Source organism: Phascolarctos cinereus, unplaced genomic scaffold (assembly GCF_003287225.1).
Source record: "Phascolarctos cinereus isolate Bilbo 61053 unplaced genomic scaffold, phaCin_HiC Scaffold_726;HRSCAF=1367, whole genome shotgun sequence".
NCBI lineage: Eukaryota > Metazoa > Chordata > Mammalia > Diprotodontia > Phascolarctidae > Phascolarctos > Phascolarctos cinereus.
This window is the reverse complement of record NW_027556098.1, coordinates 180,809,260-180,837,149: the sequence shown is the minus strand read 5'-3', so window position 1 is coordinate 180,837,149 and position 27,890 is coordinate 180,809,260. Positions and strand designations below refer to the sequence as shown.

The 27,890-nt window shown below is 42.4% G+C and overlaps 2 protein-coding genes across 2 annotated transcripts; both read right to left on the bottom strand.

Moving 5' to 3' along the window:
• Positions 1–271: 271 nt before the first annotated feature.
• On the bottom strand, positions 272–12,470 carry LOC144454361 (von Willebrand factor A domain-containing protein 5A-like). The gene is given in 7 exon segments (XM_078146152.1): positions 272–1,511; positions 2,435–2,465; positions 2,467–2,562; positions 2,936–3,072; positions 11,183–11,335; positions 11,890–12,134; positions 12,406–12,470. Coding segments are annotated over 7 exon segments (807 nt in total). The 3' UTR covers positions 272–1,431.
• LOC110207267 (von Willebrand factor A domain-containing protein 5A-like) lies at positions 12,385–26,719 on the bottom strand. Its single transcript, XM_078146909.1, is given in 14 exon segments — positions 12,385–12,487; positions 12,895–13,059; positions 13,685–13,799; positions 14,801–14,880; positions 15,361–15,505; positions 15,748–15,836; positions 16,089–16,255; positions 17,541–17,655; positions 17,936–17,961; positions 17,964–18,110; positions 18,263–18,485; positions 18,878–19,080; positions 19,204–19,255; positions 26,648–26,719. Coding segments are annotated over 13 exon segments (1,536 nt in total). The 5' UTR covers positions 19,247–19,255; positions 26,648–26,719; the 3' UTR covers positions 12,385–12,469.
• Between the last annotated feature and the right edge of the window lie 1,171 nt (positions 26,720–27,890).

Here is a 27,890-nt window from a genome sequence, read left to right as displayed (position 1 = left end):
TCCTCCACCAATGCCATGAATTGCAAGCTTATCAAGACATTCCTGGGAAGTCCTGCTATGGGTATCCACAACCCAAGGGAATGGGGACTAGAGGCTGAATTATGGGGTCCTACTTATGAGATGGGACATTTCAACACATATGAAGAAAAAAAGCAGAAAGGGGTATTGTTTGTCACCTGGGAAAAGCAGGCAATCAGGACAGCAGCTTAAAGGTGTAAGGACAAGGTACTGTGACTAGGCAAAAGAAAACACAACATAAACCAAACAGCACTAATAGTCAAGTCATTTTATTCTTGATAGTTGAATATTTGAAGGAAACAACAGGTTTCTGAAAGCTTCAATACCCCTGACACAGCAGGTAGAGATATAAAATTGTAACATGCAGAGAAGGCCTTTTCCTTCATCTCAGAGACAGGGAAATGTTGATTTCTAACCCACATCTCTCTACTACTATTGTTAGTTGAGCAGAGAACAGTGCCTAAAAGCCAAGGGCCTACAGCCCATAGTCATAGAATTCCACCTCCATGACCACAGATTAGTCTCTATGTCTCCAACAGCTGCCATAGGTGGCATGGGGGGCTCATCATGCTTGTAGAACTGGAGGATACAAAGGCCACACAGACAGAATCAGAATGGTCCAAAGCAGTTTAGGTATCTCTTCCCAAGCCTATCCTCCAGGCACAGAGTTAGGTTAAACCTCATGCTTGCCTTCCACCTCTAGTGGGAATCCCTTTCTTTGTTGGGGTCATTACCTGCTCACCAGCTTTGCCTAGGTAGTGTGCAAGATAAAGTGTTACAAGAAATTTTTCAAGTTACCTAATAAAAATAATTCTAGTTCTGTTATGATAATAATATATGTCATGGTGAAATCCCTACCTGCATATAGACAAAAAGACACTTCAAACTAGACACCTCCCTCCCTCTGTTTACTCATTAATAAAATGGGGGGAACCATTCTTTCTTTACTACACCTTGACATAGTCTAAGGGGGAATGGGAAAAGGTAGAGTACTATCTGCCTTCCCCAGCCCTGCACTTCCTGGATTTTATGCAGTGACAGAGATTCTGGTAACCACAAAGAATGGTCTACTATAGAAGTGTTTGTGAAACTGAAAGGAAGAGTTCTTTCTTGATTTTTCCTTCTTTCTCCTCTCCCCCCCAAAATTATTTTATTTTGTACATATTTTGCAATTTATTAATTTGTGTACTTGCTGCTTTCCTCAGAGTATCACTTCTGTCTTCATTGCATTAGCTCCTAGCACATGCCCACATAGTAGAGCCCTTAATAAATACTTGAATTGAACCAAATGGAATCTGACTGAACAGTCCCTACTGGGAATGAGCATAACCAGGAAGGAAGGCACAGCAACAGGTTTTAGCAGCACAGAGGGTAAGGAGTGGCAGCCAGAAATAAACACTTCCATTTCTACTCTCATAGGCCAAAGACAGCAGGATCCACAGATGATTTCAGGAGAGCATTGGCAGCTTTGATGCATTCACCCAGGGAGGGATCTGTAAACACAAGAAGATGAATAACATGAGAAATGGCAAGAAAAGCAGAGAAGCACATTCACTTCACCAGCCTCCATCCTATTCCCTTTCATCTACCTTTCCTTTATTCCTTCTTTGACCCCCTTTTTGTTGCAGTTGTATCATTTCAGTAGTGTCTGACTCTTTGTGACTTCACTTGGGATTTTGTTGGCAAAGATATTGGAGTAGTTTGCAATTTCCTTCTCCACATCATGTCACAGATGAGGAACTGAAGGAAATAGTGTTAAGTGACTTTCCAAACATCACACAGCTAGTAAATATTTGAAACCAGTTTTGAACTCAGATCCTCCTGACCCCAGGGCCAGCCCTCTATCCACTGTACTACCTAGTTACCCCTACTCCAATTCTGCCCTCCCCCAACCATTTCTAGCTCTAGCAAACATTCATCAAGCATTTGTTATGTTTAACAGAAGGCACTGCTATATCCCCACCAAGAGTCATGCTCTTTCTCTTTTCTCATCTCTTAAATTCCCCTTTCACTTTTCCTGGACCCAAAACACTTCTGAGGTACAATATTCTTGAAACCAGAGGAGTGAATAGCTGTAAGATCAGTCTCAGCCTAACCCTGAGGGCAGCTGTGGGAGGAGTGATGCTAGCAACCTGGCAGAAGGAATGTGAAGAGAGCCAAGACCACTCTGTTGAGAGTTCTTGATATCCCACCAGCCTTTCCCTTAGGCATTTCTAACCTTCTCGTGTCTCCTCTATGTCCCTCACTACCTATGAGGCCTTCCTCTGAGTTGAAAGACCAAAAAAGTGGAACAGAAAGGAATCAGTCCATCAATCCCTCCATCTCCCACCCTAGTCAAGCTCATGAAGCTGTATCCTGAGGGAATAGCAAGTGTCCTGATGTATATGGAAAAAGGTCCTCAAGGCAGTATCCTTACCAGATCGAGCCTGGATCCATGCCACAGCCTTTTCTTTCCAGGAGTTCCCATTCTTCTCTCTCGTCCCAACTGGAGCTGTGCATCCACAGCACAGCCAAGATAGTGGCCCACCTTGGGACATCTTTACTCTAGAGAATATACAGAACCCAAGGCCCCAGGGTCAGGGTACCCCAGAAAGGGGCAGACAAACCATTGCATGGTTCCTAGCCCCTCCAGGACCAGAGAAAGAACTGATCCCAGATTGATTATCTACCTCTTCCAGTTCCCTGCCCTTACTACTCTCCTCAATAAATAGATATTTACTGAGCATGAGGAACATGAGGAACTATCCAGCTTTAAGGGTAAGAAATATTTCCATCAACCTCTCAGTCACAGACCACACCTAATGGGCAATGGCTCCCATCACTCTGTCCAAAGCTGGATTGCTCTTCTTGCCCTCTTTCTCTTGCTCTTCCCCTCCTAAACATGCCACCCTATGCCTCCCTCTCTCTGGGACCTTACCTGATCAGGCAATGCAGCCAATGCACTCTGAATGCTCATTCCCAGGACTGAGGCCAGAGCTTCATCCAGTTCCCAGGACCCATCTGCCTTCTGGAGGGAAATCAGCTGCATAAGTGGAGACTCTGGAGGGGATATGTCTGGGGGAATAAATAGTAAACTTCAGCATCACTCACACCCCCATGGCAACTGAGGGGAAATGTCATTCTGCAAAGTCCTACTAGACACAAAGCAAAATGCATTGGAAGGGTAAAATGGAGAGGGCACCTAGTAGTAATGCTGGTTTTAAATCCCCTAGGTTTCATGTCTGTGGAGCCTCAGACCCCAACTCCCCCAACAAGTTCCCTAAGGCCTTGTGGAGCCCCAGGGCAATACACCTGGTAGGCCTTTCCCCAGTGCAAGCCAGGATTTCCAGTCCAAAAGAGCAGCAAGGACTGGTCCCTAGTACAGGCCATCAGCTGGTCCAGCCCCCATTCCTGACCACCACTGATGCCCCCCCTCACTAGCCAACCAGCAGCAAGACCTTGCCCACAGTACAAGGCAGTAGGGAGGTCCTCACAATCAATACAAGCCAGCACCTAGGCCCTGAGGCCCAGTGAAAGCCAGTAGCAAGGCCCCAGAGCCTAGGGACAAGAGGCATAGGACAGTGTAGGAGCAGAGCCCAACACTCACATACAAGTATAAAGTCACAAAATAGGAAGAAAAAAATGAGCAAACTCTTCCACCCCCCAAACACCCCCCCCCCCAAAAAGAACTTGATTATATAAAGTTACTATGGTGACAGAGAGGATTCAAGGCACAAACTTAGATGAGAACAACAGTGTCAAAATGATTACGTGTGAAGCCTCAAAGAGAAATGCAAATTGATCTGAGCCCCAAAAAAAAATTCATGGAAGAGGTTAAAGAAGATTTTTTAAAAATTTATTTTCTCTACAATGATAATATTTTAAATAGCATTTTACTTTTTTCTAATTGTACATCGAGACATTTTTAGCATTTATTTTTCATAAGATTTAGAATAGAATTTTAAAAGTAAATTAAATAGAAAAAAAATTCAGAAAAGAAATGAGTACAAGGCAAGATAATCATGAAAAAAGAGTCAACTGCTTGGAAAAAGAAACACAAAAAATGGAAAAAGACACACAAAAATTTACCAAAGAAAATAACCCCTTAAAAAAATAGAATTGGGGGCGAGCCAAGATGGCAGAGTTTAAAAGTAGTGATTTGCTTGAGCCCTGCCCCAACCCCCTCCGTACACCTATAAAAAAATTATATAAAATTCTAAAGCAGCAGAACCCATAAAAAGACAGAGTGAAACAAATTTCCAGCCCAAGACAACCTGGATGGTTGATCAGAATGGTATGTCGTGCCAGGCTGGAAGAGGAGTGCAGTGCGGAGTGGGTGCGCAGGCTGCAGGGAACCTGGAGTGGGCCTCAGAGGATTGAATCGCAGGCAGCTGTGGTGGTTTCCAGACTCCTCAATCCATGTATGCCAAAGACAACTTAGAATGTCAGTGGGAAAAGTCTGTTTCTGAGGTGCTGAGAGGAGCGCGGGGTCTCAGCTCCAGCTCCCAGAGAGCTCGGCCCTGGGAAGGCAGCTGCCACCTGAGCTTCTGGCCCACAGACTGAGGGGGAATTCAGTGGCCGATCAGAGAGGGATTGAATGGATCTCTTTGCCAGTGCTGAGGCAGGCATCTCTTCCTTTGCCCATGCTTGGATCTGGGTCACAGTACTGGGGTGAGGAGGAGTGCTGGCCTGGTGAAGCTTGTAGTGGCTGTGGACAGGAAACCTTCCTCACAGTTCCAGGACAGAAAGGAGTACTTGTGGTCACAAATAGACCACAGCACAGGCCAGAAAAGGAGTAAATACATCACCCCTTATCATACTACCTTGGAAGAGCTAAAAATTTATAGATCCCTACAAGTATCTCTGAAAACAGCTATACAAACCCCCGAAGTTTGGGACAGTACATTCTCCACATTGGTAGCAGACTCTTACCTTAACAAAGAGTTTAAAACTTAAGTAATTGGCCGGGATCACAAGCAAGCAGTGCAAAAAGAATCAGACTATATTATCTTACTTTGGTAACAAAGAAGATCAAAATATACAACCAGAAGAAGACAACAAAGTCAAAGCTCCTACATCCAAAGCCTCCAAGAAAAATATGAATCAGTCCCAGGCCTTGGAAGAGCTCAAAAGGGATTTTGAGAAGCAAGTAAGGGAACTTGAGGAAAAACTGGGAAGAGAAATGAGAGTGATGCAAGAAAATCATGAAAAACAAGTCAACAGTTTGCTAAAGGAGACCCCAAAAAATACTGAAGAAAATAACACCTTAAAAAATAGCCTAACCCATATGGCAAAAGATGTCCAAAAAGTCAATGAGGAGAAAAATGCCCTATAAAGAAAAATTGACCAAATGGAAAAGGAAGTCCAAAAGATTACTGAAGAAAACTTCCTTAAAAATTAGAATAGAGCAATTGAAGCTAGTGACTTTATGAGAAATCAAGACACTGTAAAACAAATCCAAAAGAATGAAAAATTAGAAAACAATGTGAAATATCTCATTGGAAAAACAACTAACCTGGAAAATAGATCCAAGAGACAGAATTTAAAAATTATTGGACTATCTGAAAGCCATGATCAAAATCATCTTTCAAGGAAAACTGCCCTGATATATTAGAACCAGAGGGCAAAATAGAAATTGAAAGAATCCACTGATCTCCTCCTGAAAGAGATCCCCAAAGGAAAACTCCTAGGAATATTGTAGCCAAATTCCAGAGTTCCCAGGTCAAGGAGAAAATATTACAAGCTGCCAGAAAGAAACAATTCAAGTACTGTGGAAACACAATCAGGATAACACAAGATTTAGCAGCTTCTACATTAAAGGACCGCAGGGCATGGAATATAATATTCCAGAGGGCAAAGGAGATAGGATTACAACCAAGAATCACCTACCCAGCAAAACTGAGTATAATCCTTCAGGGGAAAAAAATGGTCATTCAGTGAAATAGAGGACTTTCAAGCATTCTTGATGAAAAGACCAGAGCTGAATACAAGACTCAAGTGAAACATGAAAAGGTAAACAGGAAAGAGAAATCATAAGAGACTTATTAAGGTTGAACTGTTTACTTTCCTGCATGGAAAGATGATATTTATAACTCATGAGACCATTGTCAGTATTAGGGTAGTTGGAGGAAAAAAATTATATGTATGTATATAGATAGATAGATAGATAGATAGATAGATAGATAGATAGATAGATGTAGGGCACAGGGTGAGTTGAAGATTAAGGGGTCATATCTGGAGAATAAAATTAAGGGATGAGAGGATTATACTTGGAGAATAAGAAAGGGAGAGGTAGAATGGGGTAAATTATCTCACAAAAAAAAACAGAAAAGAAAAGGCTCTTATAGTGGAGGGGAAATGGGGGAAGATGAGAGGGAATGAGTGAATCTTATTCTCATAGGATTTGGCTTATGGAGGGAATAACACATACATTCAATTGGGTATGGAAATCTGTCTTACCCTACAGGAAAATAGGGGGAGAAGGGGACAAGAGAGCAGGGGATCGATAGAGAGGAGGGCAGATTGGGAAAGGGGGTAATCAGAAAAAAATACTTCTGAGGAGGGACAGGGTCAAAAGAAAGAATACAATAAATGGGAGGGCAGGATAGGATTAAGGGAAATAGAGTTAGGTTTTCACAACATGTCTGCTACGGAAGTGTTTTGTATAACTGCACATGTATAAGCTATATTGAGTTGCTTGCCTTTTCAATGAGGGTGGGTGGGGAGAGACGAAGGGAGAAAATTTGAAACATAAATTTTAAAAAACATATGTTTAAAAAAAAGTTTCCACATGCTACTGGGAAATAAGAAATACAGGAAATGGGGTACAGAAGTCTATCCTGTCCTACAGGAAAACAGGAGGGGAAAGGGATAAGAGAAGGGGGGAGAGATAGAACAGAGGACAGACTAGAGGAAGGGATATTCAGAATGCATGCCATCTTGGGGTGGGGGGGGGTGAGATGGGGTAAAAATTGGGAACTCAAAATCTTGTGGAAGTAAATATTGAAAACTAAAAATAAATTTATATTTAAAAAAATAGAATTGGCCAAATTTGAGGGGGAAAAAGGTACAACAGCTCACTGAAGAAAATAATTCCTTAAAAAGTTGAATTGGGCATGAGGAAGCAAAAGACTCTATAAGACATCAAGATAAGATAAAACATAATTAAATGGATAAAAACACAGAAAATGTGAAATTTGTCATTGGTAAAAAAAAATTGACCTAGAAATCTAGGAGAGATAATTTAAGAACTATTGCACTGCAAGAACACCACGATCAAAAAAGTGCTTATACATCATATTTCAAGTGATCATCAAGGAAAACTGCCCTGATATACTGGAACCAGAGGACAAAGCAACAGGAAGAATCCACCAATCACAACCCGAAAGAGATCCCAAAATGAAAACTCCAAGGACTATCATAGCCAAATTTCAGAGTTCAAGGAGAAAATATTTCAAGCAGACAAAAAGAAACAATTCAAATATTGTGGAAGCACAGTCAGGATTACACAGGATTTAGCAGCTTCTACATAAAACAACCAAAAGGCGTGGCATAAGATATTCTGGAAGGCAAAGGAGACAGGGTTATAACCAAGAATCACTTACCCAGCAAAACTGAGTATACTTCAGGATAAAAAAAAATGGTCACTTAATGAAACAGAGGACTTTCAATCATTCCTAATTAAAAGACCAGAGCTGAATAAAAAAACTGATCTTCAAATACAAAACTCAAGAGAAACATAAAAAGGCAAAACAAAAGCAAGAAAGACAAAACATAAGAGATTCAACAAGGTTAAACTGTTTATTTTCATACATTGTAAGATGATATTTGTAACTCTTAGAACTTTAACACCATAAGGGCAATTAGGAGTATTTACAGAGAGAGGACGCGGGTGTGAGATGACATGATGAGATGATATAAAAAAAAACAAAAATTGAGGGGTAAGAAATAAGATTGCACTGGGAATAGAGGGAAGGGAGAGACAGAATGGGGTAAATCATCTCACATAAAAGAAATGTTAAAGAGCTTTTAGAATGAAGGGAAGATAGGGGGGTGGCAGGCGAAGTTCAACCTTACTTTCATCAGTATCAGTTCAAAGATGGAATAACATACTCAGTTGGAAATAGAAATCAATCTTACCTTATAAGGAAGCAAATAGTGATGAGGATAAGAGAAGAGGGAAGGGGGCTGAGAGAAGGAGTGGGGATTGGAGGAGGCAGTGACAAGAAGTAAAACACATATGAAGAGAACGAACTCACCTATCAAATAAAAACAGACAGCAGTATAGATTAAAAGCCAGAATCCTACAATATGTTGTCTACAAGAAATGCATCTGAAACAGAGACATACAGAGTAAAAGTAAGGGGCTGGAGCAGAATCTGTTATACTTCAGATGAAGTTTAAAAAAAAGCAAGAATAGCAATCATGATCTGGGAGAAAGCAAAAGCAAAAATAGACCTAATTAAAAGAGAGAAGGAAGGAAACCAAGGTGTTTGAAAAGATACCACAGACAATGAAGTATTATCAATACTAAGTAAATATGCACCAAACGGTATAGCATCTAAATTTTTGAAGAAGTTGAATGAGTCATAGAAGGAAACAGAAAGTAAAACTATACCAGGGGGAACCTCAAGTTAACAAGTTGGCAAGTTCAATGTAGAGAAGGAGGTGAAGAAGCAGAACATGTGGAGCCATGAAATAAGTCTGACAGGCTTCCCATTCTGGGGGCTAAGTCTTTTCAGTAAAGCACATTTTTGGCCTTCAGAAGAACAATGAAGTAGATTCACTGGGAAGATCATTTGTTAAACAGCCAGAGAAAAATGAGGAAAAAATGAATGGTTGAGGACTTCTTGACTAACACAGCCTAACACAGACTAACACAGAGAATCACAAAATTTCAGAATTTTAAGGAACCACAGTAGGCCCCTGGTCAAATTCCATATAACCCCACAGGAATCCCCACTACAACATCCCCCAGCCTTTACTTAAAGACCTCCTGTGAAGGTGTACCCACTACCTCAAGGCTGCCCATGTGCCTTTTGAATAGCTCCGGTTTATAAGGTGCCTTTTTCTTCTATCAGACTTCCATCTGTGATTTTCCGGCTTCTGGTTTTGTGCTCAAGAACCATTTGTCTACGTGATCATAAAAACAGAAAGCTCTTCTGAGTTTCTGAGACATAGAGCTAATCAAGCGCATGACAGGAAAACCTCCCGAGATGATCTCACCTGAAAAACCACCATCCACTCCTCCCGGTCCTGAGGGGCAAAGGATGTCACCAGAACAAACCCAGAAGGCAATCCTGGAGATCATGAAGAACTGCGCAAAAAACTAAAGCCTGACGACCAGCTTTATTTTGAAATCACTGCTATATGCTGAATACTGGAGGAAAAAGTAGAGATGGGAAGTGAAGAAAAGACTGAGATGGAGACCAAGATTGGGATTTCCAGATGATTGCCAGGAAATATGAACAAAAAATTATTTACAATCTCTGACTCTACTTCTTTGATTATCTCACCTCTCAACATCTTTCTTGCTTCCTAATCTTATTACTAAATTGAAGCTATTCTCTCCTAAATTACCAATGGCCTCTTAACTTCCAAATCAGATAGATTTTTCTCAATCCTAATCCTTCTCGATTTATCTGCAGCAATTAACACAGGAGGCATCCTTAGATCTTTGGATAGTCATTCTTCTACGTAAGAGTCCTTTAAGGGACACAGGAATAAAATGGCTATAATTTTAGCAATTTTTTGACACTGCCCTCCAACTAGCCAACCCTTTAGTCTCCTTCCTGTACCATCATCTATATGAGGATCCATAACTGGTTATACTCAAAGTTTCTTTTTCAGGACTTCTATTTTTCTTTATACTGAATGGTTGACATAACTAGCTCCCATCGATTTAATTATTTCCATGCAGATCATGCCCACATCCATATTTCTAGCCCTCATCTCTCAACTAGAGCTATAATCTCACATAATAAAATACCTATTTGACATTTTAAACTCAATATCCTGTAGGCATCTTAACATCAGCATGTCCACAAAAGAACTCATCATCTTCTCCCAAATATATCCTTCTCCATATTTTCTTTTTTTTTTTTGGCTAGGCAGTGGGGCCAAGTGATTTGCCCAGGGTTACACAGCCAGCAAGTGTTATATGTCTGAGGCCAAACTTGAACTCAAGTCCTCCTGAATCCAGGGCCAATGTTCTGTCCACCACATCACCTAGCTGCCTCCTATATTTCATTTCTGTTAAGGGCACAGCCATCCTTTCATTCAACAGATTTATGATCCTGGAGTCAGCCTCAATTCCTCTTATTCACTCCACACAGCCAGATCAGTTGCCAAATCTGATCATGTCTACCTCCCATAGCACTCTTTTCCCTTTCTGCCTACATGATCATCAACCTAATTCACTGTCCCTGGGATTGCTGCATTGCATCCTTACTGGTCTCTCTGACTTAAGTCTCTGCCCACTCCAATCAACCCTCCAGACATCTGCAAATTGATTTTCCTAAAATATAGGCCTGACCTTGTGACTTCCCTTCTTAATAAACTGCAGTGACTTCTCATAAACCCATAGTTTACACCTGGGAAGGTGGTCCTAACCCCCAATTCCTACACACAGATACATGTGTGATAGTAGGTCTTAGAAAAGGATGGAGCTGTTTGGTGCCAACCTTTATAAACAAGAATCCTCTCCTTTTACTGGGAGTCATAAAGTCTGGTGAAGACTGGAGCAGAGAAGAGAGGAGAAGAAAGAGCTGATGCTTAGCTATCAGGAAAAGTACATCTTTGTGAGAAATTACATCAGTGACCAAGGGACAAGGCAGCCAAGCAAGGCCCACAGTGGCAACAGGGAGACAAATCAACTTCCTTCCCTTGCCTAATACTTTTCAGAGGCAAAGCCTCAAAGAAATAATCATTTAGAACAAGAGGTTTGCAGCACACAAAGTGGTAATGACACAAAGCAGAGTCCAGAGTCCCCTTCACCTCTAGCCATGGAATCCTCTGTGAACTTGATGCTTGAGCTACTGTGGTGTGATGCCATTTTAAAAGCAGGCTGTTCCAAATTCGCAAACATGGCAGTCTTCTGTTTTTTGAAGAGGGGGTGGGCACTTTAAAAAAATCTTACAAGTGGAATAGACCAAAATGCAAAATAAAACAAAAAATGGAATCTTACCTCTAGCAGTCATCATTGTGAAACAGTCTGAGTCACAGAGATAGCTACCATCCGAGGCCTCAAGCTCACATAAACTACCACACATTCCCATGGTGCTGGATACTGGAGGTACAACATATGAACACAGCTGGAAAGCAGGAGATGCCATCATATCTGAAACCAAGTAGGAAGAAGCAAAGATCAGAATGGCTTAGTATCCCTGGGTCAGACACAAAGTCCAGAAGAAGGATGACTATTCTTCAAGGTGTGTGGCCCCAGGCATACTCTCTATCTCTAGCTATAAGATCCTTTCTTCAGGAACTTCTGTCTCTGTAGGTGTCAAAGTGGTCCCCTCCAACAGCGTTCGGTGTGTCCCCAATATCTTCTTTGTAGGTAATACCCATCTACTGAATATTTTGCAGCCATTTACATAACTGTAGCTTACAGGATACAAGAATAAAATGGCAAGAATTTTAGCAAGTATGGCTTTCTTACCCTCTAAGATTTCTGCTTCTTAATATTTCTTCCCTCCCCTTTATTTCTATCTTCTCTATGATTTTCCATCTCCCCCAAGAGACAGCCCCCCCCACCCATTGCAGCAGGAAAGCTATACCAACAAAGCATCTCAAAACACTAGGCAGAATATCCCAAAATCAAAAGGGCAGAAAATACCAATATAAACTTCTTTATCTCTAGAATATGAGTCAAGGGGCTGAGATCCACCTTACACGCTCTTCCTTGCAAACATGAGGCACTGAGGTAGGTAGCAGCCAATGGAATATCCCTCCGAGTTAGGGGCCCCTGAATGGGCTGATTGAGCTCCTTATTGATAGCAATGTAGGCAGTATGAGAGGAGACAACTCCGGACTGAAGGCTAACATCCACCACTTTGTTCTTCACTTCTGCAGCATCCTGTAAGTTCCCATCAAGGGTCTGGATCAAGGACTTGGCAGCCAGGCGGTGAATGGTAAGTCTGGAAAGGGACAATCTTCTGTGCTACCTATTAGCACCTAGGAAGGTGGTCCTAACCCCCAATTCCTAAGGATTCCCAATAAGCAGAGAAAGGTAGTGGGAAATAAAAGGAATAGATATATATGGGTCCATAGGAGACTAGGGTCCAACAGGCAAGTGAAAAAGGAAGGAGGTATCACCAAGGATTCTTACTTGTCATCTCCTTTGGCATTTACGGAGAATGGCACTGTGTTCCTGAAGCCTTCACCTTGGAGCTTGTATTGAAGACATACCTCACCTGCTGCCTCTTTGGGACTGGAAGAGGATAAGCAGAGAGGTCAGGCAGTAGGTAGTCCATTAATGGAGTATTGAGGTCTAAATCACAAGCATAAGATCATAGCTCTAGAGCTTGCAGTGATCTCAGAGCACATCCAGACTGACCCCTTCATTTTACATAGCTGGGAAGGAGGTCTAAAGGAGCTTAGTGACTTGTCCCAGGTCATAAGCATTTGAGATGAGATTTGAACACAGATCCTTGGACTACAGACTCTGTCCTACATACCCCAATAGATCAGAATGGAGTAATGTTCAGGAAAAAAAAATTACCAAAATCCAGATATACAAGAAGGAAAGGAAATTAGAGCACTTATTCCTCCCTTCCACATGTCATCCTCTGGATAAGCCCACATACCCACCCACTGCCAGAAAAGGAAAATCCCAGGACAGAGTTTGGACGTCTGCTACCACAACCATGGGACCCAAAATTAGGAATGGGGACTTACTGCATTTGTCCCTTTCAACTGGGCATAGACGATTAACCTCTGACCCCGGAAGATGACAGTAGGAGGAGGAGAGAGCAAGGTAGTCTCCAGCCCAGGGGGCAGAGTCCAGGTCAGGGAGACATCCTGTACCACTGGCTGCAGGGCCCGCTTGAGGGACCGGAGGGCCTGGGGGAACAGAATGGAGAGCTTGAAGGGGAAGGAAAGCAACTTGATGAGAGAGGATAATTAAGCAGAGACAAGATATTTCCTCTTCCTTGGTCATGTGAGAAACCAGGCTTCAACCCCCTTCCAAACTCCTGAATACATCACAGCAATCTGTTTCCAATTCTTTTTGTCCCTGACAGGAAAATTGGGATAGTGGGATATTGACAGTCAACCATGAAGGTAAGTTCAAGTTGCAGAGCCAGAACCTCCAGGGAAGCAAGGAAAGGTCCTGGTCTCTGAGGCCAGCTCCAGTCTTTGTACCTTTCATCCCCTTCATGTTCATGTCCCTTCAGACTCTGTCTGTCATGACCTGGGCCTTTCCCAGGGAACATCCTGGACCCCTTTCAACACACAGTGAGGTCATGCCTGCTCCACATTCAAGAGGTCTCAGATCTACAGCTGCAAAGTCCCAAGGCCCAGAAAGGGAAAGGTCCCACTTCACCCACCCAGGCACATTTCCAAAGCACCTCAATACACAAAGTGCTACGGCACAGGATATGGGGACAAGGACATATCTGTGTTCAGAAAGCTACTGTGCTGCCTCAGTCTGGAAGAGATGCTTTTGAGAAAAAGAAAACCATGCCACCTTGGGCTGCATTCTGTCCCTGCCCGTGATGAATTCTGCAGTGCCCCCAGCTGCCCGAGCAATGCCTTTAACAAGGCTGGTGGAAGCCCCTTCTCCAATTCCAAAAGAGAAACACCTGGAATGAGAAGACAGCAGGCTGGCCAGAGGAAGTTTTAGGAAAAGGTTCCTGACTCCTACTCTGTGGAGAATTAGAGGACAAAAGCCTTAGAGGGTGGAGGCCTGTTAGGGATCAGTCCTTTTTAGTACCCAGCCATCTGCAGATGATCACCACAGAATCATAGATGGAGAGCAGGAAGAAACCTCTGAGGCTGTGTAAGTAAGGTGAATTTAAGTGTGTGTAAAGTGGATGTTTGGTTATTCTTTCTTAGAGTTTTCTTCCCAGGATCCATAGCCATAACAATCTCTACTTCCTAGGTGTTATTTATGAGTTCTCACAATCTTCATTCAAAACAGTTTTCTACTGCGCAGTCATGGAAGATATAGGGATGAAGTGATGTAAAATCATGAGACTATTGCTGGCAATGTGCCTCTTTGTCTGTTGCCCTATAAAGTAAGTGGGCACTGGTCAATGATTGGGGACCCCTATAGGGGTGAATGGTCAGGCTGAATGCTGTGTGTGCCTTGATCGGCCCCCATCAAGGCTTGGGAAAGGGGAATCTGTGTGTTTACCTCAATTGGCCCTCATTGAGGCTTGAGGAGATTTAGGGGACAGCGCTAGCTGTACTGGTCTCAACTGACCCCATCGAGTGGAGGGGTAGTTGCCCCCCATTCATGCAGGCCCCTTTGAGAAGTGTTTTTAGGGAATGCTATAGGAGTTGGAGCTCTCATTATCTGCAAACTCCCTTTGAGAAGACTAGATTAGAATAAAGTAAGCTTATTTAACCCCTTATTATGACTCCATTCCTGTCTTACTGTCTGACTGTATCAAAAGTGAACTATAGTGAAAGAGGTACTAGAAGCCCTCCTGTGGCTCCTTCCTAAGAAATGGCATAGTCCGTGTGTTTACTTGTTCAACAGGTTCTCTGGCCCAAATCCCTCATATTATAAATGAAGAAACAGTGGCCCAGAAACATGGTGAGTACATATGTGTCACAGGCTGACTCCTGAAAACCATACCTGTGATTCTGGTTATGACGCTGAACTTCAGCAATGACCCTCCATGTATCATCAACTTCTCCATCTGTGAAGATGAAGAGCTGCAGAGAGGGAGACAAGCAGCCACAGATCCTGTCAAAGCCACGTCAGTTTCCTCAACCCAGGGCTCCCCTGACCCAAACTAAAGCAGGTGTCCCAACATAGAGCAGGCTACCTCACAATTCAGGTCAATATTACCGTGGGTCTACAAGGAGAGACTTCATGAAATTAGAGCTGGGATAAGGGGCTGTGGCAGGGAGAAGGCAATTCACATTTGCGGAACACCCTACTATGTGCCAGACATTGTGCTAAGCATTTAAAACTATCTCTACAACTGAGAGGTAGGTGGTTCATTCAGGGCACCTGGGAGGTTTTACAGCCTTCCAAACTGCTGTGTCAGGGTCTTCTGTGACTAGGCAAGTCACTTAACCCCAACTGCGTCCAAAACACCTGATCACTGGGCTTTCAGACAGGATTAATGCTAAGGACCCATCAACAAAACAAGACTTGTATCTCTCTTTCTCCCAGTCCCAGGTCCTCACCTGCCGAGGGTGGTCTGGCCTGCAGGATTTGCTATAAATGTCCTTCAGTGGCTCTAAGATTTCAGTCCCTCCAAGGTTAGCTTCTAGAGCCTTTACTCTCTGTACAGCCAACTCCATGGACTGCTGTGTGTACTCCACACTCTCTCTGAGACACACACACACACACACACACACACACACACACAAGAGAGTTCCATAAGAGACATTTTCCAACAGTGTAAAGAACTTAAGCCTCCTGCCCCTCTCATAAATCCCAGCTCCAAAGACAGGTCTTATACTACCTCTTCACAAATTCTGTAACTATATCATTTGTAATAGCTTCCTTAACACTTCCCCTTTTAACCTCCACCCTCCTCCCCACCTCTGTGACTCTAGACAGAGACTCACAGGAAGAAGGATTCAAAGGAGGATCCAAATCCATAGATATTGAAAAAACAGCCAAGGGGCAAACTCTTCAGCAGCAGGACCAGAGTTTCCTGAGTGAGAAGAGATTTTCAAAAAATAAAGTCACCATTTTCCATCCCTGTGACACTCAGGTCTCACCCTGTTCTCCCCTTCATGACACCAGTCCCAGTAAGTTACCCTTAAAGTGGTAACATTCAAATTCAGCCCATCACAAGGAAATAGTCAGTGCCTTACAAAATTAATTTAAGCTCATAGTTCCATTTTCACTCCTGAAAAAAAAAAGGACATGCAAAAGGGGCATAAAAGGGAAAATAAACTGGTACCTTGGCACTATCTATGCGCTTCTGGGCCCCTTCTTTGCTATTCATTCCAGAGGACATGCTCCCTGAGCGGTCCAAGAGGAAGATAAATTCACCAGTGTTCCTTCCCTGACACTCAGGGATGCTAGGGTAGAAACTCACCATTACAGCTGGATCTCCCATCAGGGAACCTATCCAGAGGCAAAAAACAAAACCAAAAAAACGGAGCTGAGTGAAGAGAGAGGGCTTAATTATTACACCTCGAGCTTTTATTTTTGGTTTGCATTTTTGTCCTAGTTGCAAAAGGACTTAAGACAACTTACAAAATTGCCAGTGAAAAACTGTTAAGGACAAGAAGCCAGCAGGTGCAGGCTATTCCTCTAAATCCCTTGATATTATGTGAAGTACGTGAGAGGAATATACATTGGACTAAACCAACTGGGCTGGTCACACATCACAAGAGAGATTTCCAAAAGATCTCATCCAGCTAGAACCATATGCCCATTCTAATTACCTTAAATGGAAGATGGATAAAATGCAAGGTCCTTCCAACAAAACGAACTATACAAGCATATGGCAGGGCTGCAATAGTTACACAACAGCTTCTACAAAAAGATCCGGCATTAGGAAGATGACAGAAGGCAGATTGGGGGACAAGGTAATCAGAAGCAAACACTTCTACAGAGGGACAGGGTCAAAAGAGAGAACAGAATAAATGGGGAGTAGGATAGGATGAAGGGAAATATACTTAGTTTTTCACAACATGACTACACATGTATAACCTGTATCAGATTACTTGCCTTCTCAATGAGGGTGGGTGAGGAGGGAGGAAGGAAGAAAATTTGGAATCCAAAATTTTAAAAACAAAAGATTAAAAAAATTGTTTGCACATGCAACTGGGAAATAAGATATACAGGAAATAGGGTATAGAAATCTATACTGCCCTATGGAAAATTGAAGGGGAAGAGGATAAGAGAAGTGGGGGAGAGATAGAAGGGAGGGCAGATTAGGAGTATTCAAATGCATGCCATTTTGGGGTGAGGGAGGGGAAAATTTGGAACTCAAAATTTTGAGGAAGTGAATGTTGAAAATGAAAAACACATTAATTAATTTTTAAAAAAAGATCCTGCATTAGACAATAAGGTCTTTGCTATCTCTTGAGTTCTGAGATTCTGGGTCTGTCACTGTACTACTCTATGATTTTAAATTAGGTCAAAGTATTATAATATAATATTCAACAGTTAGAACAGTAACTTTGTTCTTTAAGCCTTAGCATTTCTACATTCGGCATAATAATGAAATCCTTCCTTGTTCTCTTTCAGTAAGTAATAAATGTACCTCTTTGGATTCCTGAGATCACCACTGCATACCATAGTGACAACCATCCTGCAACTATTTCAATACCTCTCTGCCAAGCGTCAGCATGCCTGGGAGGTATATGCTCAGCAAGGTGAGCAAGCTCCTGAGATGGCTCACCTGGTTTGGCATCAGCCTGGGCCAGCTCCACAGAGACACTGGGTGTGTTCACCTCCCTGTAGTAAACCAGAATCTCAACATCCCGATCAAACTGATGCCCTTCAGCCAAGGAAACCTGGATGAAGATGAGGCAGAGCACAGTAATGCTAAGACAAGAAGGAAATCTAGGAGCTTCTTCTGGATTCCCAGGTGACAAGAAGGGGCTGGAAAGTTAACCTCCCATTTGGTGAGTGATGTTCTAGGATGGAGTTGGTATGAAAAGAGAAAAGTCTAGATCTAGAAGGAGGGGGAGAGGATAAAATATGACCATCTTATGGGTGAGTTCAGGACATTGCTTTGAGGTATGGAAGTGGGCAGGGCAAGAAGGCAATGGTGCTTCCTGCCTAGTTAGTTACCTGGGCAACCTTCTTGTCATCTCCAAGTACTGCAGGGGACTCAGAGGACAGTTGGATTGGACCTTCTCAATGCCATGCGGAGAGCAGACACTGGCACTAACACTAAACGTGTAAGGCAGCTCCTTGCCAGGAACCCGAGGGACTTCAGAGGTGATGTTGTCTGCCTCAGCTGACTCTGCAATGAGCCACACAGTGCTGATCCCAGGAGGAACAAAGAGGGCCCTTTTCTCCCCTAGGCCACAGGATCCAGGTAGAACCAGATGCCCCCATTGTTCTTCCATCCACAATCCCCAACCTCTTGCTACTGGAGGAGGCCAGGCTCCTCACCTTGCAGGAGATAGCGTGGATTCAAAATGGCTGGCAGGACAAAGCGAACAGCCCCATCTGCCTCCAGGGATAGCTCCTGAACATAGCTCAGAGTGACAGCAGCCTTCTGGCCAGGGGGCAAATTTCCTATACTGCAGCTGAAGATGTCACCAGAGCTGCTATCCTGCTCCAGAAGGAAGGCTTGCTGGCCTTGGGAGATAGCATCCTCATAATTCTCCTGGGCCTGAGGGGCAAGAGGAAGAGCAGGAATGAGGAAATCTTGGGAACAAGGAGAAGAGGAAAAAAGGCTTTGGGGAGAGAGGCAAAAGAAGACATAACTGCTTAGGGGAGGCAGTCAGAGAGAAAAAGATAGCAGGCTTGAGGGCAGAAGGAACAGCCACTCAGGCTGACTTCTCTCCAAATGCTTTCAGTCAAGAAACAGAGAATTAGAGTCAGAAAGCCCCTTGATGACTACCTAGCTCATTCCCCTCGTTTTACAGAAGAGAATACCAAGGGCAAAACAGCACCTCAAGTGAGGACAAAAGCAACTCAGTGTTTCCAGCTGAGACTACAATAAAACATATTGGTTCAACATGGAGAAAGCAAAGGGGAGCCCTGGCCTGCCATCCCCACTACCTGCTGCTTCTCTTGTATTTCTGCCACTATACTCTTCCCATCCACCACAGCCTGGAAGCTATAAACAGCAGAGTCTTCATCCATGGGGAACACAAAGAATGCTTCCACAGGAGCTGCTTCCTCATTCTTGTAGTCCAGGCTTGCAGACACATCTGCCACAAACTCACGGATAGACACAGCCACCGAGATGCTCTTAAGAGGCACTGGAGGAAGGAAATGCACTTCAGTCCTCAATTCTCACCCCCAAAGACTCCACAGAAGGGCTGCACACTTCTGGAGTTCTCTCTCCTTTTTCTCATCTTTGCTTGTACTCCTGGTGGACTTACCTGGCTGCTTGCAGCGGGTGAGAAGACCACAAGCGTGTTCCATGGTGAAACTCTGTTTAAAAAAAAGTAAAGTGAAATCTGAAGTAATCCATAGATGCTGTTCCAACCCCACTGTCAACCACTTTTTATTGGAACCAGAATTTTCTACCAGAAACAACCCATCAGTTAGAAGGCAGGCAAAGGTGGCAGGAAAGAGGGAAAGAAGAGGTCAAAGACAATAGACACATCTCCATTCAATCTGACAGCCCAAGGGTCAAGTTCCCCTAACCTCAGGTCAGTGACTCACTTAGGCACAGTGAGTCTTACTTACTAATAGAAGTATACTAGCTGCTACACATAAGAGACCCACAAAGCCTGGAAGATAAGTAGGGGCTTCAGCCTCAGAACTGGTAAATGAAGGGGGAAAATGGTGATTGATGACATAAGTGGGCAGTCCCACTTTATTCAGGGAGGAACTATTAAGTCATCAAAAGGGTTTGTTTCTATTGGTAGGGTTTGTGGTTGTTCCAAGGACAGTTTGTTATGCTGAACTGTCCTATCTGAGTCTTACCAAGCTGTGACCTAAATCCTAAAGGAAGCCAGATTCTTCTTTTATTCATTTATTTTTTTTGGTGTTCCTTAGCTTTCCTTACCAGGCTCAGCTCAATATATGTTTCAGCACTCCTGAATTTTATGCTTCTTCTAAATAAATACTTTTTCATTTATTCATTAATTCATCCATTCAATTTAGCAACCATTTATTTTTAAATTTATTTATGTTTAGTTTTCAACATTCACATTCATAAGATTTTGAGTTCCAAATTGTCTCCCCATCTCTCTTCCCCCAACTCCAAGATGGCATGCATTTTGATACAGGCTCTACATATACATTCATATTAAACCTATTTTCACATTAGTCATGTTGCAAAGAAGAATTAGAACCAATGGGAGAAACCATGAGAAAGAAGAAAAAAATAAAAACAAAACAAAACAAAAGAGAGAGAGAGCACAAAGAATATGCTTTGATCTGCATTCAGACTCCATATTCTTTTTTCTGGATGTGGACAGCATTTTCCATTATGAGTCTTTTGCAGCTGTCTGAGATCCTTGCACTGCTAAGAAGAGGTAAGTCTATGAAAGCTCCTCATTGCACATTGTGGCTATATACAATGTTCTCATTCTGCTCACTTCACTCAGCATTAGTTCATATATGTTTCTCCAGGTTTTTCTGAAAACTTCTTGCTCATCATTTCTTATAACACAATAGTATATTCCATTACATTCACATACCACAACTTGTTTAGCCATTCCCCAACTGATGGGCATGCCCTTAATTTCCAAGTCTTTGCCACCACAGAAAGAGCTGCTAGGAATATTTTCGTACATTTAGGACTTTTTGAATTTTTAATGATCTCTAGGATACAGACCTAGAAGTTGTATTGCTGGCTCAAAGGGTATACACAATTTTATAACCCTTTGGGCACAGTTCCAAATTGCTCTCCAGAATGGTTGAATCAGTTCACAACTCCACCAACAATGCATTAGTGTTCCAATTTTCCCACATCTTCTACAGCATTTATCATTTTCCTGTTTTGTCATGTTGGTAATCTGATAGGTGTGATGTGGTACTCAGAGTTGTTTTGATTTGCATTTCTCTAATCAATAGTGATTTAGAACATTTTTTTCATATGATTATAAATAGCTTTAATTTCTTCCTCTGAAAACTGCCTTTCATATCCTTTGACCATTTATCAATTGGGGAATGACCTGAATTCTTATAAATTTGATTCATTCTCTATATATTTTAGAAATGAGTGCTTTATCAGAGATACTGGTTGTAAAAATTCTTCCCTAATTTTCTGCTTCCCTCCTAATCTTGGTTACATTGGCTTTGTTTGTGCAAAAACTTTTCAATTTAATTTAATTGAAATTGTCCATTTTACATTTCATAATGTTCTCTGTCTTGTTTGGTCATAAATTCTTCTGTTCTCCATAAATCTGACAGGTACACTACTCCTTGCTCTCCCCGTGCTTATGGTATCAGCCTTTATATGTAAATTGTGTATCCATTTTGAAATTTATCTAGTTATATGGTATAAGATGGTGGTCTATGCCAAGTTTCTGCCATACTCTTTTCCAGTTTCCCAGCAGTTTTTGTCATATAGTGAGTTCTTATCCCAGAAGCTAGTCTTTGGGTTTATCAAACAGCATATTACTATTAATCATTGATTACTATGTCTTGTATACTAACCTATTCCACTGATCCACCACTCTATTTCTTAGCCAGTACCAAGTAGTTTTGATGATTGCTGCTTTATAGTACAATTTAAGATCTGGCATGGTTAATCCACCTTCCCTAGCATTTCTTTTCATTAATTTCCTTGACATTCTGGACATTTTGTTCTTCCAGATGAATTTTGTTATTATTTTTTTTGTAGCTCTATAAAATAATTTTTGGTAGTTTGATTGGTATGGTACTGAATAAGTAAATTAATTTAGGTGGAATTGTCATTTTTATTATATTAGCTCAGCCTACCCACAAGCAATTGATGTTTTTTCCAATTATTTTGATCTGACTTTATTTGTGTGAAAAGTGTTTTGTGGTCAAGCTAGGTAGTGCAGTGGATAGAGCTCTGGCCTTGGAGTCAGGAGGACCTGAGCTCAAATCCAGGTTAGACATTTAACACTTACTAGCTGAGTGACCCTGGGCAAGTCACTTAACTCTGATTGCTTCACCAAAAAAAAAGAAAAAAGTGTTTTGTAATTGTGTTCATGTAGTTTCTGGGTTTGTCTTTGCAAGCAGACTCACAAATATTTTATAATGTCTATGTTAATTTAAAATGGAATTTCTCTTTCTCCTGCTTTTGGGCTTTGTTAGTAATCTACAGAAATGCTGACGACTTATATGGGTTGAATATTATTCTTACTGGACAAAGGCATGCTTTTGAATTCATCTTCATTTCCTGACCTTACTTTCATTTCTTTACAATTATTTTTAATCTAGGTTGAAAAGTTCTCCAAGCACTTACAGGGGTTTTCAGACAATCCCTTTGTCTTCCTGATGGGAATCATTGAAGAATTTCATTTTTGAGAGCAGTCTTGGATTGAGGTCATCAACAAAGGTCAGTTGAATGAACAACAAAGCATTTATTAAGCATTTACTGTGTGCAAAGCATTGTGATACAAGTTTAGAAAGCAAGATAGTTCCTGCTTTTAAGGATCTCATAATCTTAAAGGAATATCCAATAGATTTAAGAGGTTTCCTCCTGCTTTGGAAAACCTGTAGAAATCTGGACCATGAAGTTCAAACTTTTCTGTCTCTGCACCCCTTGAAGTCTGCTCTTAAAATCTGAGCATGTGTCAAACTCTGCCTGGCTCTCCACTTCTGTATCACAAATTCTAAGCTGGAGTGATCACTTCCCCACCAAAGTTTCTGTCCCCTCCACCCACCCAACCAGTTCTTCCTTATTGGTGAGAGTCAGATTCAAAATAGACTTCCCCTGGTTTTTCCATTTTTTGAAGGATGAAATTATCATTAAGGAAAGTCAAAAAAGTATTAGCTGTTCGGATTGGGGAAGTAGAGGGAGAAGAAAAGGATTCCAGCAGGATTCCAGAATTGAAATGTCTGAGTCAAATTTATGATGTGTCTCAGTCTTCTCACTGATGTCCTCTTTCAGGTGGTCTGCACTATACTTTGATGACAATATTTATCACACCTTTTTCTGCTACCACTGCTCTTTTACCCAACTCTTCTACTTACCTGGTTTTCTACCTCCAGTTCTTGGATTTCTTTATCAGATTATCTTCTGATATAATGGCAGAAAGTTATTAATACCAAATGTTACTTGGCACTCCCTTAATGATTGTAGTAATATACTAATTTCAGTAATGTTTTTACTTAAAGTTCTAGCTCTTATGACCTTTACTCATGATTAGGTTGGGCTGAAATCACACCATAAGTCCTCCCCACTCAGAGATCTTACCATATGAAGGAACCTAAGTTAAGCTGGAGTTCAGCCTCTAATGTCCTTGTCCCCTTCCATTGGGACTCATGGCATGAAGGGCAAAACAGCCAGAATCATGTGGGTTTCCTTGCCAAGGGCCACTGAGGACTGATAACCAGACCTTACAATATCATAATACTGACGCGGTGCTTCAGTGCCTGTACTTGAACCTCAATTCTAAGATCATATTTCTCCCTGACCTCAGAAACACTATCCCTGACAGTTTCCCTCCAGCCCAAGGACCCTGTCTCTGGCAGTGACTCACGAGTGGGCCCAGTGAGGCAGACTATATCTCCCTGTCACAAGAACAAGCTGACCTCTGTAGAATTTCCCTTGCAGGAACAGGACTCTCTTGTACCAGCAGAACTATCAAGTACTGATTCCCACAGTTACATATACAATCCAGAGGTCAAACTATAGATGTCAACTCCCAAAGCTATCTTGTTTCAGACATAACAGACCAAAAACACACCCCTTAGGAAACCACCCTCCCCAGTTTCCAGGAGTGAATGATGTAGTCGTATGTTATCACCTAATTAGCATACTTGCCACATAATTCACTACTTTTCCTATATAAGCTTTAGCATCATTCCTGTTAGGTTGCAAGTTCCCTAAGGAGCTCTGCCCACCATGGCAGAATTCCTTAAGGACCTCTGCCTGCTGTATAGCGCAACAATAAATCTTTGCAACCTTGACTTAAAGAATGCTTGAGTCTGTGAATTCATTTCAGACCACCCTGTCCTATACTCCCAGTCATTGAGGTGTCTCTAAACCTCTCAGACTGCAACAGTAACTTCTTCCCACTCTTCTCAAAGTATAATAACTGTGGAAGTGGCCCTAAGATTAATATGTTGGTTTTCTATGCGTTACCTTACTAAGCAGACGCACTGGATACAGAGTAAACCTGTTTGCTGAAAGTAGCCTGCAGGGAGCCAAGGTCTTGATCACTCCCAGATGCCTTTGCAGGTTGACCTTGCTGAACTGTGTGCCTTCCTCTCCTGCCCCTGCCCCTGCAACTAGCCTTGAGGTCCACTGTTCCTGCAAAATGTCCTATTTCTCTGTCCATCTCTTCCTGAGAAATACTGTCCATTCATGAACTTCCCCTTCATGATTTTAAAGCATAAATCTCCTCTGCCTCTCCTGGTCTATGGGCTCCTCTGTACTAGGGGCTTTGGCACTAGTGTCTGATTTTCCTCCTAATGAAACATTTCTGCTTTCAACCCAGTTTGGACTCCTCTGTATTTTGAGGGGTGGGCTTCAATCTGCTGACAGAACCTTTCCCAGTGAGTTGGCTGCAGGGACATCCTCCAGGGTGGCAAGTTTGGTACCCTGGTATCTAAATTAAAGATACTTTATCCTTCAACTCATGGCTTTGGTTTATCTCAGGACTTGACACTTCTAAATACACAATCCTATTGGGTATTGTCAGGGTTGTCATGCTCAATGAAGTCTTCTTCCAGTCTTGTCTCCATCTTGAGTCACAGTTCAGTCACTAACCTGTGTCATTCCCCAGGGATTCTCTGGGGAAGACGAGACTTCCCACCAGCACCCTAATATTTTGTGGAAAGAAATAGTGCTGTCATTGCTTATTTTTAAAAAATTTAGCAAGATATCTTGTAAGACACTATTCTGAACATTCAGTGAACACTAAAAGGTCAAAACAGTCCAAAAAAGTCATTGCTAACCTTGGCTAAATTTCCCAAGGACACCAAAAAAGTGAAAATGTATGGGAAGTGTCCCTTCCCCTCTGAAAACCTGTGGCACAATTCCTTGGTCCTCCATGCTCAGTTCTAACTTCCATTTTAATATTTAACCTTAGTTTTTATTTAGTACTTAATAATACTTTAATAAATAACTTCTAGTTATTTTCATGTTTTCTTTTCCCACAGAATTAGCTCCTTGAGAGCAGGAGAGTTTTTACTTTTCCTTGTAACTTCAGCATCTAGCATAGTGACTAGCACATTTTTTGCTGTTCAGATTCATTGGTGTCAGACTCTTCCTGACCCCATTTAAGGTTTTCTGGGCAAAGATACTGGAGTGCTTTGACAGAGGAGGAACTGAGAGGCAGACAGAGTTAAGGGACTTGCCCAGGATCACACAGCTAGTAAGTGTCTGAGGGTGGTTTTGAACTCAGAATGAGGAGTCTCCCTGACTCCAGGCCTGTCACTCTATTCACTGCACCACCTAGCTGTCTTGGCACAAGGTAACTGTTTAACAAATATTTGTCAAATATCACCTTAGAGCAGTAAACCTAGGCTCATCCTGAGAACTCAGCCGGTGGATGAGTCCACATTTACTCCACATGACACCCCCAAGTCAGCCCAAAATATCCAGGCCCAAGTTTCAGCAAGAACTGATCAGGAGCAATCAGGCAAATCCTAGCTAAGGCTGGTGGGGCCTGCAAAATTCTATCAAAACAGGGAGTGACCCTGCAGAAAGTCCTGGATAATACAACCTGCAGTATCAGCAGATCAGGATGGAACAGAACTCTGCCCCAGTGGCAGCACTTAGGTAGACAATGGAAAGTGACTGAACAGTGAGTAGATCATCCAAAATGGGAGAAACATACCAGGCCTGGGCAACAAAGCCAAAGTTCTCATAATGGCAGAAAGTTAGAGCTGGAAGGTTCCATAAGAAGTACTTGCTTCTCATTTAGCAGAGGAAACTGAAGCCCAGATATAAGAAGTGATTTGTCCAAAACTCAAAAACAGAATTCAAATTGAGGTCTTCTGAATCTTGGCTCCAAATCTGAAGTTCCTTCAAATGCACAACCCTTACTCTCAAGCTTAGAAGGAAAGTAATAGCCTGGTGGGGGGAGAAAGCTGTTTTTCAAAGATAGTAAACAGCAGACTAGTCTAAGCCTCAAACCAAAGCCCAGATTTACAGACTTTCTCCTTCCTTCTCAGTGCCACACCCTCCCTACTTAGTATAAGGAATACCTGCTGGCCTCAATCAGCCAGTGCCCAGTGGTGCAGATACTAATTCTTAAAGGGAGACTCCTAGCCATGACGGAAAGAGTAATCCAGACTCTGGGGGACCTGGCATGCAGGACCTAGAAGGGCCAGATACGATTTAAATGACTCCTGCGGGCGAGCTTCCAGAAAGACCATACTTCAAGAGCGGCAAGAACCTCTGAGAAGGAGGGATGAAGCTGCACCCCTTCTGTCCCAGCGCTGATGGGGGTGTCGAGGGCATGGGATACGTGGCAGTGAGCCATCAGGAAGAGAACGAAATATGCGGCCCCATACCCAGTCTGCTGGGGTCTCCCTGGAGGGACAGAGACACATCTGAGCCCTAGAGCCTGAACTAGAACAGCGTGACTTGCTTGGAGGGTTCGGTGCGGGGTGGGGACGAGAGTGGGAGAGCTGGAAGGAAACCCAAGCACACCATCAGCAAAGGCACTATATCCAGGGAGAGGTGGTAAAATCCCAGGTTCTGGGGAGGGGGCGTCCATTACCTACCTGCTCAGTACTTTCCCCTTGCTGGTTTTGCTGGGAAATGAAAGAAGGTTTAGGCTTCCTAGAAAGCCCCGCCCTCCCCAGGCGCAGAACACAAACTACGTAATTGACAATCAAGGGATTGTCTGCAAATTCATTACTCCACATTCAAACGTTCACCATATGGCTCTTAAGGGTTCACCAAAAGCCCTTAAGTCAAGAATTCTCAAAGTGTGGTCTGCCTACACCTGGGGCTCTCTAAATTATTTTCAGAGGGTCCTCAAGGTTGTTATTTTCAAGATACTAAGATGTTATTTGCCCATTAAAATGCTCCTGCCTTGTCCAACTACGGTAGCTGTGTGAAGCCCAGTTTTCTTCATAAATTTCAACCAAACCACGTTGTAATAGATTGAATGCAGAAGCTGATATAAAAAAATCCAGATGTCTTCTATTAGGCCAGATGTTAGAGATTGGTGGGGGCGTGGCAAGGGGGGAAGAAATAGTTATTTCCATAAAATTATGTAATTTGTTAATTTTAGTTGGCTTTGTTATCAACGACCTCCAAGAATGGCAAGATTGGGGAGTCAGCAGGGGAGGAGCTGTCATTGCCTACTGCAAGCCAACCAAGAGTAGAAATAACAAGATACAGCTCTCTTAAAGTGAAGGAAGAAATTCCTTTATTCAATTCTCCAGACAACCACGTGCACTCCTTTGCAAAAACGAAGCACACTGAGCACCTCAGAGAGAGGAGCTTTATACTGTTAGTCTGGTCCCCTTAGCCCTCCCTCCAAGGCTCGGATTGGTCCAAGTTACAATCAAAAGTTTCACAATTGGTTAGGTTCACAATTCCGTATCCTAATTAGAGAAACTTCAATCCGAGTTACAATTGGTGGAAAATCCTGATCCTTTAGTTAGGGTATGCATGAGGTTCACTGAACCTGAATATTAGCAGATTCTTGCGGTGGGACATTGACTCCCAACCAGCTTGGACTATAAAGATGGGAACTCTGCTGTCTTAACTGGCCTGAGGAATGTCACTCTCCCCTTAATTAGTTAGCCATTCATCACCTTTCCTGCTTTTTTGCAACTCATGTGGGAACCTAATAATTCAGCATTTCTCACAGCTTGTTATTGTTAGTTTTTTTATGAATTAATTTATTTTTTAAAAAATTTATAAACTTCAAATAAAATCCCACCTTGTGCTGGAAGCCTTGGCAAACCCCACTTAAGAAGGCTGTGCTTTCACTCTTTTCATTATTTCCTAATT